Below are 18,313 nucleotides of genomic sequence, written 5' to 3'. Positions count from 1 at the left end.
CTTTCTCCAGCTCCCTTCTTATAGCTCCCCCTGTAACACTGTTTCCTAGTTTTAGTCTCAAAAGCTCTTCTCGATTTCTCTTTACAGAATTTCGGTTTGGTCGCTGTAAAGGAATACGAATAAAAAGTAACTTTGGTTCAGTCATCTGCTTGGCCATCTAAATTTACTAGAATAAAGGAGCAGTTTCCCTCTCAGGTTAGCAATAGCCCATATCTTGTCATTTCCCTCTAAATTCTTCAACCTCCCTTGATCAACAATAAGAGGATATTTGGCTTCATAAGATAAAGCATATAATAGAGAACATAATTTACCTTTGTGTAATATCTTTGGTAATTTTAGGGGGGAAAGGTACAAAGAAGAATATAAATTAAGCTCTGAAAGGCTTTTTTTGAAATAATAATAATTAAACAAAAAGCTACAGTCCTACATAAATAAATGAGTGACAGAAAAGTGGTTGCAGAATGAAAGTGTTTAGGTGTTTGGTGACTGAGGTGTACTGACCTGTAACAACAGCTTTCTGTATGTAATGTTTGCTTTGAAGAGCACTGCCAGTTTTACCAAACAAGCCCCAGTGCTATTTCCTTCCCCCCCATCCCACTGTTTACTGTTTTCTACTGTGAGGTTTTGATACTGGCTGGTGTAATATTGCATAACAATCTTAACTGCAGTACAGAATTTGCACAGTTGAAATTATTAACACTTTAGCATTAGTGGGCTCAGTCCTTATTAACTGCCATAACAAGTTCAATCTGAAATCTAATTTGTATTCGAACAGATTAATGCCACCAAGCAATCCTGAACTGATGTTTAACTGAGAAACATCGCCACGTATTACAACAGTTTAATGAAGTCATCTTTCCAACCACTATTCACAAATGAAAAATAATAATAAATGTATAGGTACCCATCTTGGTAATCTTAGATATTCCAGAAAGATTTGTTGGCCCATTAAAACTCATGTTAAACAACTGAGAGCCTGCCACTGTAGTAGTATTCATTCTCTAATGAAGTGAATTCTGTTGGTGTTGCATATGTTTCTTTGTGCTGTTCAATTTTGTGGCATTTGCTAATATTCACCCCATTGCTGCCAAAAAAATCAAAAACCAAAACCAAAAATAAAAAAAACCCTGCTTTGTGGAATGAATTTATGTTGCTTCCTACAGTATTTTTGTGTTCATCTGTCATTCATTCTCATTCTTACAGTACTTCTTTTCTCTCTCTCTCTCTGTTGGACGACCCTTCAGTGTGTACAGTGCAGCATTTGGGACCTTTTCAAAAAAACAGACACCAAAATGGAATGTTTTCCATAGCTAAAGAAAACATGGTGGCATCTGAAGGAGACTGGAATGAATGACGGAAAAAACTACAAACAATTCAATGACATTCAGCTTCGTATAATAAAAACACCTATTAACATTCATCACAAAGTACAGAAAACATTAGGCCTTCAAAAGGCCCTGGGCCGAGATGTGGCCTGAGGTCAGAACTTAAAATGGTAGAGCAGAAGGGGTGGGGGAGGGAAATAAAAGCAATACATTAAAAAGTTTGGGATAATATTTCTTGTAACCCCTCGCCAGTACACATACACACACACACGCGCGCGCGCACACACACATGCCTTCCCCATCCCAAATGGAAGCAAAAAAAAAAAAAAAAGTAAAGGCAGTGATAACCAACATGCAGTACTGTGCAAATATGTTGTCCATTGGAATCCTTAAAATCTGGGCAAAGGCTTGATCTGCAGTTTAGGTGTACATGCTCAGAGTTTGATGTCCTCAGTGTCCAAAATTGGCAGGACTGCAGTCCAAAACCTGCTGCTAAATGTGAGTAAGTGAATCAGTTTAGCAAATTTACAACACTGATGTTGACTGTAAGAGAGGAAAATCCCAAGTACCAAACAAGTCCATCCAATGCACAGAGTACAAATTCCTTTTTTCAACAAAAAGTAGAAAAATCAAAAATACTCCCAAATGGGATACTTGATGGCACTAAGAGTTAACATATTTCATAGTTGTCAAAGTGTACTGAAAATCCTCCAGACTGTACAATAATGGAGAGATTTCACAGCTAAATTTGACGTGTTTTTCCAATCTTCATTCTCAGGATAATGACGTCAGACATACTCATTCTATGTCCTCATTTACAGGTTCATCTTCATAATCTCTGTCATGATCAAAATCTGGACTGTGATTGGCTGTTGTCACTAAGGATAGCGGGCCTTCGTTTTCGTCTGGATCCAACGGTTCTTCTTTGACATGCACAGGGTGCCTAGGAAAATTAAAACAGTCAATCAGCAACTTCCCTGTTTAAAAATGACTTTGTCCTGCTGTGGCAATACTGACATTTTTTGGAGAAATTGAAGGCCTGATTTCCAGAGATCCTGAGCACTGCGCAGCCCTGACTAACTTCTACAGGAGTTGTGGGTGCTCAGCACGTATGAAATGCAGGCCCTGAACTTTTGGGTTTGCTGCTAAAGAAAAAAACCCACCAAAAAGTGTATGCCTCAGAATGTGCCTACAATTACTTAGCTTCAGTGGGAACATATCCTGGGAGGAGCACTTTCTTATATATGGTTTATTCACAGGATTTAGAGAATATACTCTCAACTGATGTATTAAGTTGATTAACACAATCTTCAGCTAAATAAGTGAAATAAGCATAGTAAAGCAAAATAGTGGTTTGTCAACCCACTGCGCTGGTGGAGGCTGGGCTAATCATGGCTTGCTGTGTGTTCTGCTTTTCTAGTTAACATGCAGAACCTGTGAGAGAACTCTCCAGAGGACGACCCCAAGCGAGGTTCTATCATTAATCAACTTCAAGCAAACACAGCAAAGAGACACCATGATACATGCTTTAAACTCCAAATTAATGCATATTTTTACAAACTGTCAATAAGGGAAGAAAAGCTCTGCCAGGAAACACAAACGGAGAGGAAAAGGCTCGCTCAACACAACAATATGATAAGAAAGCAAAGCCCTAACGAGAATAATAACACTGTCAGCTGTAAACAAGGCAGAACATGATCCTCAGCTCATGGTGGGCACAAGGATGCACTAAAGAGATGAGATCTGCCAAATTTCTCATTATAGAATAGCACATGAATAACCCGCAGGGGAATGTGCGTTGGTCATTCCAAACGGGTATGGTAACAATTGAAAAATGTTGTTCGTAAATCGTATTTACAACAAACCCTTTACAAATACAAATTACTTTTTTTTGTTCAGTAGCTTTTGATATGTAAAACAGCCATGTGAGTCAATACTGTCTTGTTGGTGGGACTTCATAGGAAAGTAGGATTTTATTGACATTATCAAGTATTAATAACGCGACACGCCAATGGAGACCCTGTTTGCTTCCTAAATAATTGATATTGCAGGCAATCCCTTAAAATAAAGTGTTAATGAGTTCAAGTCCCATTCTGTTTCTCGTTGAGTTGCTATCCACCTCCCACAGTCTGGGTTGTTCTCTAGCCAGCCTGATTTAACCCTTTCATGTAGGCTATGTAAAGAAAGACTTAATCATAAGTGCAAACATTCCTGGTTAAGAACTTTTTTCTTCTTACAAAGCATCAGGTTACAATAAAAGGTTTAAAATCATTACCCTTCACTTTATAATTCTGGCTAGATGGGAATGAAAATGCTTTCTGTTTCACTTGCCTGCACATAATACAGAAAAAAACATATTTTCAAACTAAGGATCCAATCCTCGTTTCTGAACTAGTGGTGAACACGATTGCCTATCTTGTAAACTCAGTTGTTGCGCATGGATGTGCAAGGAAGAGAGCCAATGCAGCAAGACAAGCGTGTAATAACACCACCACCACCTACCTCTTATATAGTGCTTTGGATCAGTAGATCTTAACGTGCTTTAACCAAGGAGCTCAGTATCGTTATCCCCATTTTACAGATGGGGAAACTGAGGCACGGGGAGGCAAAGTGACTTGTCCTAGGTCACCTAGCCAGGACCATCTTTTTGCTTTGTGTTTGTACAGCACCTAGCACAATGGGGCCCTGTTTCATAACTAGGACTCAAAGATGCTACAGTAATATAAATAAAGAAGAATAATGGTGGCAGATCTGGGAATGAAACCCAGGTCTCTTGAGTCCCAGTCCAGTGCTTTATACACTAGCCCACAATGTGTATTCACATGTGTTACCAGAAGGCAGGACCCTTTGGGAGCCCCTGACTGGGCTGAATGAGAAAATTATGTTCTGCAGCCAGCAAACAAGCCAAAGAGAAACTTGTATATTTCAAGCTATGTGATATCTTTGCAGGCGAACCACCTAGTAAACGTGTACTTCAAAAGTCATGATACTCTAGATATTGGTTTCAGTTTGAAACTGGATTAGGTTTGGAAGCATCCACCTGGCTGACTACACAGATTTCTAGTATCAGCTGTGAATGCCTTTCAATCCCACTTCAACTTCTTGAGTTGCAAAAGTAACTAGATCAATATGTGGGAATTAGCTACACCTTGCATCCTATCCTGTATAGGAACAGCAGGGAGAAATGATCCCATCACACAGGCATATTAGAGCTTATTGAACACATTTATTTATTTTTTCAGTTTATGAAAATGTGCCATATCAGCATGTCTCTGGGGGCGTGTGCAATACATAGTGAAACACACATTAGCCACTGATCTCTGGAAACTGGGTACAGGACAGGGATTGGCAACCTTTGGCATGTGACCCACCAGGGTAAGCCCCCTGGCGGGCCGGGCCGGTTTGTTTACCTGCCACATCCGCAGGTTTGGCTGATCGCGACTCCCACTGGCCGCGGTTCACCGTTCCAGGCCAATGGGGGCTGCGGGAACCCGCGGCCAGCACATCCCTCGTCCTGCGCCGCTTCCCGCAGCCTCCATTGGCCTGGAGCAGCGAACCGCGGCCAGTGGGAGCTGCGATCGGCCAAACCTGCGGATGCGGCAGGTAAACAAACTGGCCTGGCCCGCCAGAGTGCTTAGCCTGGTGGGCCGCGGACCAAAGGTTGCCGATCCCTGGTATAGGATCTCCTAAAAGTAAACATATACTTCCACCACACCCAGGCAAACATCTATGAAAACAGGTGGGCCTCACACTATGTCCTAAAATGTCAACACACATTATTTGACGGACCAGTGGGAAGCAAATCCCCCAGTTACTAGTGAAAATACCCCCCCCCCCACTGGCCCCTGATTTTTTTCTATTTAGGACCTCAGCAGAGCTCAGCTGTCACAAGGAGAGAGGTGGTTTTTCAGATAGTTTAGTTTTGACACAACCGTGGAAGAACAGAGAAATGCACATGGGAGAAGACTCAAAACAAGTTGTTAGGAATCAGGGCCTGATACAGCAAAGCCCATAAGAAGTCTCACTGAAGTCAATGGGGATAATCACATGTTTAAAGTTAAGCATGTGCTAAGTGCTTTGTTGATTGGGACCTGAGACAACACACAAAGAGATCAATTATATTTCTAACTAGAATACACCAGTGTTATGATCATGCACTGGGCTTTTTCTGGGTGAGAATTTGAAAAAAAAAAAAGAGCAAGTGATTTCTACATTCCTTTACACTGATGGTGGTAATATTGATTATTGTATTCATTTAAAAGTCTTGCTCATTGTGTTTTTGTCTTTGCTGCCATTTTGGTTTTAAATATTGTTTTTTGTTATTTGTGAAAAATGAATACAGGTCGTTTTTTCAAAAGTAAGGACACGTTGATGTTTTATGAACCTGAAGTGGTGATGGGGGGAGGGCTTCTTCCTCTGGTCGTGGAATTTCCCAGGCTATTGTTCACATGTTAAAGTGCCAGCACATCTAACCAATCTATTAGGCTTATGCACTATCACCAAGCTCTAACAAAGATGTGTCAGCAGATAGGGTAGACACTGGCTGCACCTGTGTAATTGTTAAGTATCTCAAAAACAACAGTCCTTGTATATAATTGATCGGTCTCATTTCCAATCAGCATAATAGTTTCTTAGGCCAAATCTGGTTTAGTTTGTCCCCAGGGCATTAGATGCAGCAGAACTCATGCCGTTTTGCTTTGGAGATTTGGGGGTGGGAAGAGCTGGGGATGCCGATGCATGTTAATGCATAACTTGCCTACTGCGCTGTTGTGCTCTATGAGGTCAACCTGCATGCCACCACAGAAAAGGATCTAGGGTGTGGCCAGGTAGTTGGAGCCACAACTACACAGAAAAAGAGGTTGCACAAAAGCCATGGTGGCTGCTAAAGTCTTGTGGCTACAGTAATGGATGGTGGGTGACGATCTTTCCCCCTCTTCCTGGTTCCATGGATTTCCCCAGGATATGCCTTTCAATTTGTAGAAATGTTTGAAAATTTCATTAGGAAATCCAAGATCAGGCCAAACTCACCTGCTTTAATGCAAAACTGAAACACAATCCAGGTTTTTCCAAAAGGTTCTTGAACCTTTCCAAAGCAACCACAGGACAGCTCATGGTTTTGTTTTGAAAGCATGTGAAACCGAGTGGTTTTGACGGAGTTTCACTTTGAGGTTTGGGTTTGTCCCCTGAAGTACTTTACAAAGCACTGGGGATGCAAAGCCAAGTGAATGGAAACCAATGAAAAGGACTGAATGAGTCCAAGTAAGACAAAGCTTGAGAGAGTCACAAAGCTCTAATATCATGCCTATATAGCCCACCTTCCCCTGGGTACTTAAGGTTGGGTAAATGTCAAAGGAGTGAAAGTCCAATTTGAAGGAATCATCTCCCCAAATTAGTATGTTTATCTGAACTATCCAAACTTCAAGCAGAAAATTTGCATGGAAAACAAACTAAAGCACAATCCAGCCCCTTGTGTGGTATTTTGGTGGTAGCAGCAAACTGGCATGTGAAAATGAAAACCCACTGATTATTATTCAAACACCTCAAAACTACCAGCTATGTTCAGTGTAAAGAGGTTAGTGTTCAGAGATGGGGAGATTTTTATAATTTTCCAAACCAGTTTGAATCCCTATTTAATACATCTCATAAATGGAATCTGTCTTTTTTGTTTAGTAGCAGAATTTTAACACATTTCATTTAACTGGAACGTCTAAGGCTTCAGAAGGGGTTAACAATAAATAACCTTACCGAACACAGATTTCCCTTCTTTTCACATTTGAGTAATTCTTTTGTTTGTCCACTCTGGGAACAGAGGACTTTTAATAAAGCTGACTGTTGTTTAAAGCCACTGTGTTCTGGTGGTGCACACAGCATGGAATAGTTTGCTTTGTGGCTACCTTTGGAGCATATCAGGATGAAAGTGTTATGTCCCCAAGCTGTAATTATGTGACTACTTTCTAGTGTTTCAAAAGTGGGGGGGGGGGGGAGTAGCAGTAGTTCAATGTGTCATAAAAAGGAAAGAAATGAATGGTAATGAGACTTCAGCTAAAGTGTTGTACTTGCTTAGTTGTCATGTTAACAAGGTCTTCTAAACCTTATGATAAAGTTTAAGGCTTGATTTATTCCAATATACTGGAACTGTTAAAAAACAATTTGCATTATGGCAGAGAAGCGTGTTTTGGAAAAGAATAGAGAATGTCATTATAAAGTGTACTTAATGGAAATAAGATATTGCAAAGAGTAACTGTCTATGACACTGATAGTCTGCACTGGAAATCTGATGTTGACATATAATTATATTTAGCAAACAGTGTAAACCCTGTGACGTTTGAACAGCATCCTGCTTCATGGCCTTTCAAAGTATTTCAAAACACTTGTTTAATGGGAAAGCCCACAAGCTGCTATCAGGGCATACACCTTGCTGCATTTTTACTTATACAAAAGGAAATATTCATTACGGAACACACAGTATCCATTTGAGAATTTGGAATCATTCAGGAAACAATCATTTTCATATTACAACACAAAAAGGGTTTTTCTGGTGGATGATGTTACAGTGAGACTCTTTCTCTCTCGTATTTCTGAGGTGCCTCTCACCTTGGTAGCTAAGTACTAAATAAGGGGTACTAAATGCAGTAAAGGCCACAGCTATGCATATGGTTCTAGAAAATGTGCTACCCTGCTTTTCACTTACTGTTACACTTCCCGCCCCATACTCCCTTCAAAAACAATGAAATCTTAGGTGAAAGAAGAAATACATGAACTGAACTAGCCCTGAGCCTTAAAAAAAAAAAAACCATGGATGAAAGGAAATTTATAAACATTCATTTCTGTATGTTAGTCCAGGATTCTTGAAAAAAATTCCATCTCCTCCTCCTCCTCCACTAAAACCCTAAGTGGGCATGGGCAGAGTATAACCAATTGTGACTAAAACTGCCTGAAGAGGAATCCATTTGTGATAGCACTAACAGTGTGTCACGTAACGCTACTTTAGGAAAGATAATTAATACTGCACAAACAATCACTGTAAAAGCTAAACACATTATTCAAATGTTTTGAAGTAAATGGTAAAAGACAATGTTCAAATTAATTATGAATTAAAAATGAATGTTGCCATCTTTAAAGATTATTTTTCAAAGCACACTGTGCACGGATTTAAAACGCTGGCATATCAAAGTATCCGGAGCTTTAGCTTCCTGCCCCTTTTCCCGCTCCCCCACATCATATTATGCAGGTGGGAAACTTTTTTTCTCTCCATTAAATGCTAATTAGTTTCATAACTAATTACTATGATAGTATTAGGTTAATGTTTTTCTACTTTTTGATTCAGACCTACTTTTGTAAATCCCGTATTCAAATTACTTTGAAGTAAAAGGTTACAAATTACTTGGGTTTTGGGGACTTTTTTCTTTTAATTTGCGCTTTGGTAACTCAGTCAATGATTTTACAGTCCATTTTAATGAACCGCTGGATAAGAGCACTGTGTTTCATCTATGTTTACTCCCAGAAGTAGTCAGCCGCTCCAAATAAACAGTTTTTAAAATTTGAGAACTACGTGACTTATAAACTCGGTTTTCCTTTCCAGCTGCCAATTATCCCGTATATAATTTGGGGGCGAGGGGAGAATTTACAGCTTTGCAAACTCACTCAGTCACCCATAAATACTGAACACGCCCACAGGGGCAGCACACCATTCCTGGCTTATCCTTTCCTGTACTAGCATTCTGCCCCGGTGCCATTTACATTTAGCATGGACAGTAATCGCCCATTACTTCATGTGGTTATATAGGCACTCGTTATATTGCCGTCTGTTGTTATAATGCTCCTATTAATTTTCCATTTGATATTTTAAGAGCAATCTATAAATCATGCATACCTTCACATGTGCCATCATTAATGCCGAGCAATACTGTTGTTTGCTGATTATTACTACAAACCAGCTAAACAAACTCATTCCCCCAGCTCCGCCCCGCCAAGCATGTTTACTGGGTAGTCTGAAGTAGAAACAAACACAAACTTTTCATAAAGTTGCCTAAGAGTGTTTTTGTAGCTCTGTGGTCTGGGATCGAACGAAGAGAATGGCAAGTGAGTTAAGAATTTTATAGCTGTGTGCACTTGTCAGACTGGATTGAGTTGATTGGTTTTATGTGGAAGTTGGTAAATGACCCTTTTAGATTCTAATGAACCTAAATATTTTCAGAAGCTCAGACTTTTCCTTTTGCTGCCCAGGATTGGAACTTCAGACACAATCTTTGAAGAATATCACCGTTACATTTTAGCAGACCCCTAAACAAACACACACGTATATGCTCTACTTACATTGCTTGCATAGGGGAACGTCCTGGACTACTGTCACTCTCATTACTGTTCGTATGCTCCATTGCACCATTAAGATCTTCCCTCATAGCATTGGCTAAATTGCCCAGAGTGGGGTTTCCCATGGAAGCAGTAGTGTATAGAGGTATACTATTATCAGCCATTGAAGCCTGCCAAGGACACAGAAAAAGTGTATGAAGAAGCATCTCTCACATTTTTATACACGGCACAACACAATCACATGTTCAAAAAACACTCTTCTCATTTACATGAGTTACAACTGCTGGTTTTAAAAATGTGTTTTCAAAAAGGTCGTGCACTGACTCCACCAGGGGAAATGTCACACGATTTGCATGAGGATTTAGGAGTTCAAAATGGAATTGACTGTTGGCGCACGAGAGGGGACAGTTCCTGCTATTCCCCATTTGGATATTACAACTCATGGAAAAAGCAAATTTACCTTTTCTACTTTCATGATAGCCTCAAAAATAATAGTGTTTCTTAAAAAAAAAAAAAAAAAAAAAGTTAAAAAAGCAATTAGAGCAAATTCACTTGATTGAGAATTCCTTTCTACCAGAGCACAAAACTGTCATGACATGACTGAGAAGTGATGTGTGAGCGGTTACAGAGGGTTAAATTTTTCTCTTAGTTATGCCAGCGCAAATCCAGAGGAACATCACTGAAGCCAACTGAGTTACTCTAGATGTACACCAACATAACTGAAGTATGAACTCGTCCCTATAATATTTGCTGTGTTACTTTAGCATTGGTGAGAGAAATCTAACATTTAACAAGGCAGGGTAAATTAGGATGGTGTTTTCTATTTTTTTAATGCTCTGATAACCCTGATATTATCTTAGATATTGTAGATTTGATCCCATTCAGACATGATTCTATTTCTGATAAGTACTGTAATAGGCATGTTTTAGTCATCTTCTAAATGTAGGTCTTTGTAGAAAGGGAATAAACAGTTAAACCTTTTCCTTCTTATTCCAGATTTACTGGTTGCTAGTATTTATTCTATGCTCATGTTTGATCATTTTGACAGGGCTGTCCTATGATCAGCGAGTCAGGCTTGCAGCATGTTAAAACCTCAGTCATGTAGTGATGGGAATAGAGCAACGTCAAGTCCTGACGTGAGAGGAGTTCGTTTGCTGGTCCGGGGGGGGAGGGGAGGGGGTAGGGGTGTCTAAAAGGAAGCAACCCTTTGAAACCAAAAGACCATTTTACCCATCTGTGAACCAACGTCCATGGCTTTCTGAGACGTACCAGCACGGAAAGCCACAGATGCTGGCTCTGCAGTGGTCAACCTAATTCAGGGGAAAGGTCAGCCTCCTGCTACAGTCAAGCAAAAAGAATCCATCAGCACCACGGTTGCACGAGGCAAGACACCCCAGGGGAGGGTAGTTCATGCAAATGAGCTTCCCACCTGGTGCTCTCTGCTGTTGCTGATTCTTGGGATGTTCCTCACTTGCTGCCATTATTGCTGTTCGAGCACAAATGTGCATGAGGGAACGACCCAGCTACGAGCACAACCTCCCTTTTAATTCTCTCCCAGGCTGACCTCTCTAAACATCTGATCGCATGTGATCCTAAAAGCTACTCTAACAAAGAGGATTATTTTTATCTTTTTGATTCAACATGCAGCAAACTAATTTTGATTAAGGGAATGTAAAGATTGGCTCACATTTCCTGCAGTTTGCAAAATAATAAGGCAAGCTCTTCCCCCATAGAGATAACTTGTAATTGCAATAAAGCAATTTATTTGGGAAGAGGTGGGACAGAAGAAGCACCTGATATAATTGTTTCTTGCAAACCACAATTCGGCAAATGGCCTGATTCTCTGCATAAGCAGGGAGCGATGGGTAGTTCGGAGGTGCGGGTCAGACTCGTTATCCAGAAACACTAGTAGTTTCTTGAACTCCTTTAGCTGGGAGGTCAGGCTGTGGACCTCTGAAGATGAGACTTTTCGCAGATTACTGGTGTTGCCTGGTTTTATCCATGATGGAAAAACACACTCTATTTGTGCTCAGAATATTGGTGCTTCTGGTCCCAGGTGGAGGCAGAAAGGGCAGAGGCACATCAACATTTTAAAATAACCCAGCAATGCTAACTGAACTGTTCAGAACCAGCCAGAAGGGTTAGGACTGCTTTCAATGTTGGGAGAAGTTTGGTCTGCCCTTACTTTATCCCTCAGTGCTGCTCACACTGGAGGTGAAAAGGGAGCAAACCCCACAGTTAATGAGTGGGGATGTTAATGTTTACCACATTACACAGGACAGACTCATTAGTCCTCTGTGCCTCATACCCTGCTCTACTCGTTCACACAGGAGCTTACACCACCAGGTCTGCAAGGAGAGTGTAATGGCGGTTGCTTCACCTTTGCCTGGGGTAGAGCACAGATTTCAAGAGTGCTCTTTGCTTAATCGGGCAAAATAGAGTGGAGGCACTGGATCTTCTGGGAGACCAACCAACACTGTCAGAACAGGGAAAAATGCTTCTAGGTCTCCCCCAGGACGAGACCTGGAATCCTTATACCCTCCACGCACAGAGAGGGGAAGAGAAAGATGCTTCTTCTCCCTGACCATGAGGGAAAGCAGATATCAGAAATGTCAGAGGTGTGTGGGTGCAGCTGAGGAGGGAGAGAAAAAAATCCTGGAGAGAAAAAAAATCCTGACTTTTTTTTGAGGCACATAACTTTGAATTTTCTGTAGGCCTCAAAACAGAAACCCACCAAATTTGTGAGTGCAGACAACAGACAGGTCTGTGCACATGCTACAGGATATGCCCAAAACCACAGGGGGCACACTTCTAGTCAATAATTGACAAGTTGACTCAACATGTCCACAGACAGGAAAATCGTATCAGAGACTAGGAAGTGTATTATACAAACCAAGTCATTTGACACGTTCGTTATCTTATGCATCAAATAGTATGTTATGCCAATTTTTTTTTCTTTTTTTGCGAATGCTCCGAGTCCTTTTGAACAGTAGAGGACATGCCACAATTTTTGCAGAAGACCATGAGATGTACATTTTTTGCTAGTAGTTAGAAACTGTCTGACAATAGGGGGGAGGTATCAGAGGGGTAGCCGTGTCAGTGTTAGTCTGGATCTGTAAAAAGCAGCACTACATGCATCTGATGAAGTGGGTATTCATCCACGAAAGCTTATGCTCCAATGCATCTGTTAGTCTATAAGGTGCCACAGGACTCTCTGCTGCTTTTTAATAGGGGGGAAGGAGCCTGCTGGTATATTTTAACCCTAATAGAACCTTGTATTTAATTAGCACAAAGTTATCTTGTGACCCTGTTTATTGACAAGACTCAAAAGCTTTAGCAAAACCTGCCCAGATTCTCATCTGAATCGAGTTTTTTATCTAGTGTTACTGGAGAACACAAACACACGTTACTCCCTAGAAAAAACCTGAAAATGAAAATAGTTTTGAGGGTATCACAAAAGACAAGAATGGAAGAAGATGTAAACAACAACAACACATGTTTTAGAAAGAAGACATGATCAGCTCTGTATGATAAGCATATTAATTGAAATTAGTCACATAGTTAACAGAATCTGAAGGAATGCAGGATCATTTCATTTTTGCCTTTCAGCCTCATGAATGTAAAATGTGCTTGTAATCTTAACACTATTCAACAGACAAAGCAGTCTTTAAAAATCACACTTCACAAGGCTCACGGGAAAATAAGTTACTAATGAACGGTATTTACAGTTGCTTCATTTAAACATGCTTTCATTTGCTTTTCAGAAGTTACTGCATTAACTGAACTAATTAGGAGAAATGCACAGTGTCACTTCTCTCCTATTAATCTGTTTTCTTGTTTTTAAAAAAAAATAAATTGCTTAGATTGCAAAGCTAGTAAATCTTCCACAACATTTAATTGCCCAAACACCACATTAAATCCACTGCACTGAGTTTAACCTTTGATGAACATCTTGGGAAGGTTCTCTATGGATGTTTGGGGCTCCATCCAGAAATTAGCTACTGCATGTGAGGATCTCATGGCAAGATTAAGGCCTTTGTAGTGATTGGGGAAAACAGTGTGGAAAGGTGTGAAAACACATAGTAATTAGTAGGCAAAATACCAGAATGCTTGTCACTTATGTCAGTGGTGACATTTGAACCGGACACCAATAATTTTATTAGAAATTTGCACAGAGAAAGAATGAGGAAAACATGTATTTCTTTTGTATAAAACACAAAAGATGTTTCAGATACAGACACAAATTTATATTGTGAACATATATTTATATACATATATATTGCACATCATTCCGGTATTGTGAAATATCTAAATATTCTTTATCATTTCTGACATCTCTCTTCTTCTTTACAAAGTGAACTACACATTTGTTATTTAACAACAACAGAAAAATATGAAAAAATAGTCCTTAAAAGAAGGTGGGGAGGAGGAAGAAATGATCTGCTTTCCCTTTAAAGCCATGAACAATAGAAGGTCATGTGATACAGTATCCTATCATTCAGCACATTAATAGCTGTGCTAGAGTAATTACACTTGTGGTATTTTTGCCTCAAGTGAAATTCTGAAATAAGAGGATGGAAATTATGATACTGCTGATAAATATTAATAAGTGAACTTTTAATTTTTTTGCCACAATATTCAAAATGCTAAGCATCTAGCTAATGCTGAAGCAGCCTGATATGTGTTTGCCTCCAGGGACTATGATGCTTTATGCACTTAAGAAAAAAGTTTAACGGAATTAAAATTTAATATCTAATTAGAGCAAGGCTAATATATTTTGAAATGAGTGGGGAAGACACATGCCTCTGTTGCATATTTGCTACAGCCATTAATCTTACCTGTAAAGCAGCATTGAGAGGTGTGCAGTAGGTGTGGCTGGTCTGTATGTTTTTAATAAGAGAAGGGTTACTGCATAAGAAAAACATAAAAAGTAGAGTTAAGTGCAAACTACTCATCTTAGTGTGTTTCCATCATGTTATGTTTCCTCCCACACCAGAAAACTACAAACTGTGTTGTTTGCTATAAAAGTTCTCTTCTGTTTTTTAAAAACGTTTATGTTTTAGTTGTATGGCTACCATATTTGCATTTGCCTTTATTAAATATGGAAGACCATTATTTAAATCTCTAACAGCTACAGCATCTCGTGTTCTAATGCCCTGTTGAAATATTATATAGTAGCATTTGTTTTCTACAGAAATCCAACAGAATTTTTCCAAAGTTCTTCCTATCCAAAAGTAAGTTACTACATAAAGGTCCATAATAAGGAGATCACCATTAAAAGCATTATGGACTCTTAACTCGTACACTGACTGACTTATGTAGTAGCTGACATCACTGGCATCCATAGCTGCATAGTAGAATTTTGATAAGTAGGAACTTCAGAATTCTTGCTTTCAGAGTTGTATTGTTTCCTGCTGGACAAATCTCCGACAGCACAGTAGAGTGCTTGGCTATCCGATAGCCCAAAGTATTTTTGTTGTGGGTGATGGAGGGGAGGTGGAACGGCAGATATTGTGGCACTAGAACCAAGTGGGAGGGAACATGAATGATGCCACTCTGAGTCAGGGGAGCACTCATAAAAAAGTATCCCACTGTGGTTCTTTGAACCATTACTTTAGAATACCACAGTACCTTTGTAGCCAAGGCTTTTAAAAGGGGCCTGATTTAAAGATCGTGCTGAGAACTCACCCCGTCTCGGCTGGACACCCAAAACCCACACACCCAAGATCACTTTTGAAAAATCTTGCTGAAAGTACAAGCCAGGGAAGGTCCAGGGCAGACAACCCCAAAAATGTACATCATCCACAATACAATTTTGTTTCTGTTTTGAAACAGAACACAATGATAACTGTCTTAAACTGACCATCCTTGAGACCAGCAAAAATCAGTTGCCCTAGACAGGTGGTCTTCAACTAAAGGGGAAACAAAATTGCCTTGGGAACCTTCGGGATATTTTAAAGTGATCATTTTAGAAAGAGGGTGGTTTGTTGTTTGTAATCTTTACTACAGGTCCAACTGTAGTAATCATTGTCAAAATGCTTTGGGGGCATTTCAGTTATTTATTTGAGGAATATCGACTTGTATTTCTGGGCTAAGAATTGTGAAGCAAAGCATATAACTGAATCTAACAGAAAATAATCCAAATCTAGTTCGCCTAAAAACCTTCTTGATAATCAACTGTACAGTATATCTGCTCTAGGAGCAGTACCTTTTAGTCTACATTGCATTATAAACAAAATTACAACACATGTCAAAGAAGCATTATCCTAGGCATATGCATTATTAGGGCAGGAACAAGCGCAACACATATATAAACCCACAACATTTAGTTTCTTTTGCAGCAAAGATGAGGTCACGGTTTCATGAAATGCAAGTCTACATGAGATGGGTAGATCATGCAAAGCAAAGCAACAGCAGAAAAAAAAATAAAAGCAAGTAAAAGCTCTTACTGTGCAACAAGCTCGCCAAAGTTTTCATCAGGGCAGAATTTTCGAGGACGGCCTCGTTGAATATGACGGCCACGTTTAAACTCTTCATCATCAACAGTCCAAAAGGACCCAAACTCATCCTCTACTCTGATAAAGCACTTATGCAGGGAGAGGTTGGTGCGAATGGCACCCTGGGACAAGAGCAGCAGCAAAGGAGATGAAGTGGAAACAAAGGGACACGGGATCGGGGACAGAACAGACATCAAATACAGGGAAAAGGAAAAAGAAAATAAAATGCAATAAGCATAAGCAAATGGTTTGTGAGGGTTAATATGCATTGCCACCTAAAAGCTACTAGCATGTGATGCAACAAACACCAAGCAAGCAGGGGCAAGGGTACTGGTGGGCATACAAACAGTAGTGATGAGATGCTTTTCTTTGTTTCCCTTAACTGAAACAATGTGAAACCACCTGTGTTGGTCTAACACCATCTAGCAGCCAAAAGCCTCTACGTTAAACTGTAAGCATGATCCAAGCTAGGCTAAGAAGTTCAAACATGGTGGACATACCCACTGATCTTTTGTGGCCTTCGTTTTTGGAACTCTAGTTCATCCACTGTCCATACTGCCCCTTTAACGTTTTCTACTCGCACAAAACACTTGTGAAGACTAAGATTATGACGCACTGCATTCTGCAGCAAGTATAAAAGAGAAAACATTCAAAAACTTTCTATGAGAAAATACTCATCATTGTCCAAGAACAGCAGCATAGTCAGCTCGACAGTCCTTATTTGCAAAGATAACTCCGTTCCCCGCACCCAACCCTCACCCTCCTTCCCCCAACAAACCAGATCTTTACACGTTTAAGATCTTATTTTGCAAAGATAAAAATAAAATCTCAAACCCGAGATTAGGAATTCAAGTTATTTTGTCAATTATTCACGGTGGGAATGAGAACCTCCATCATTTTATGTACACACATCAGGTAACAGCATATTTCATATATAGTTAGAGTAACATTTCTAAGATACTTTCAGAACAAGTACACAGTTTGTAATGGAAACGTATCCACTCCTGGAAAAAGAAAACAGTTTAAAAGACCAGAGAAAGAATTTCACGTAATTACAGAGGGCTCTATTTGGCAAAGAGGCATTGGAGCTGGGGTTTCTGTGGTTTCCCACAGCTGGACTAATGTGAATCAGGTGCTGAATCTCTTTTCACACCAAACAGCACCCTAGTGAACACCACAGTGCACCAAGTCATGTCTTCCACTGCATGCTCATATATGGAAGTTGGCTCTCATTTCTGGCAGGCTACTGTACTGATTGAACTGAGCTTCTGCCAAGTACATGCATGAGGAGGGCTCTCAAAACAAAGTGATAATCTCCCCACATGTAGAGACACATGTTTTTTTTCTTATGGTTCCTAGGCTCCTTTATTGGGCATTCCCAAGCTAAGGTTTCTGATGGTCAGACCCAATTCTGTTGGATGTAATCCAGTGCTTCTGCAGGATGGAATCAGCAGATCCCTTACATCCTCTGACTTTGGCCTAAGCCTGACACAGTAAGACACTTCTCATACAAACACAATCAACTGTGTCTTTTATGTCTTTGCTCTACCTGAAAAGGCACTGAATACCTTGTTAGTTAGCAAGTGTGTGCCACCTCCAGTTTTGTGAGCAACTACACAGCGATAAAGCCGCTCAGATTTGTAATGAAGCCTGTTCTCTAGTGCCTCTGCATTGCCACTGAAAGAGGATCAGTGACCAGAAGAAGGGGAGCGGGCCATTTGCTGGAAACATGCAGGCGAACAAACTACATCCATCAGCCTTGGCATCACTGATCTAGTCAATCTGGTTGACTTGTCAGCAGGCGCAATGCCAAACACATAGGCATGAATCTAGGCAACCAGGAGACTAAACACATTGTTTACGAACATCAGGTCTGGATGATGAAAGGAGTTCTAATCAGGAATGTCTAAATCACTGCGCAAACAAAGGTTATGCAGAGTGCATTTGTCATGTAAATTAAGAGGCAGTGTGTGTGCATCTGTGAGGGGAGGGCTGGGAGCCTTTTGTTACTTTTGCTAGGCAGTTTCTCTGTGTAGTTAGCATCTCCCCATAACCTATCCACTCATAATAGCAACGATTCAGCATATGGACTCTCTTCTTAACAGGTCAGCACAATGTGAATATGGCCTTACGTACTCGATCCCGTGCTTAGGGGGCATGTCACATTTCTGCAGTACT

The 18,313-nt window shown here is 40.2% G+C and overlaps 1 protein-coding gene across 1 annotated transcript in view; it reads right to left on the bottom strand.

The window, feature by feature from the left end:
* Positions 1–2,000: 2,000 nt before the first annotated feature.
* The window catches only part of FOXP1 (forkhead box P1), a 502,499-nt gene continuing 486,186 nt past the window's right edge, over positions 2,001–18,313 (bottom strand). Inside the window, exons 18-21 of the mRNA XM_065407830.1 lie at positions 16,636–16,757; positions 14,477–14,546; positions 9,642–9,808; positions 2,001–2,268 (exon numbers count right to left, since the gene is read on the bottom strand). Coding sequence (XP_065263902.1) covers positions 2,124–2,268; positions 9,642–9,808; positions 14,477–14,546; positions 16,636–16,757 — 504 coding nt within the window. The 3' untranslated portion in view covers positions 2,001–2,123. The remainder of the gene's footprint in view (positions 2,269–9,641; positions 9,809–14,476; positions 14,547–16,635; positions 16,758–18,313) is intronic.

The sequence above is a fragment of the Emys orbicularis genome, chromosome 7 (genome assembly GCF_028017835.1).
Source record: "Emys orbicularis isolate rEmyOrb1 chromosome 7, rEmyOrb1.hap1, whole genome shotgun sequence".
Taxonomy (NCBI): domain Eukaryota; kingdom Metazoa; phylum Chordata; order Testudines; family Emydidae; genus Emys; species Emys orbicularis.
Note: the sequence above shows the minus strand (reverse complement) of the source record. Positions and strands in the feature narration are given on the sequence as shown.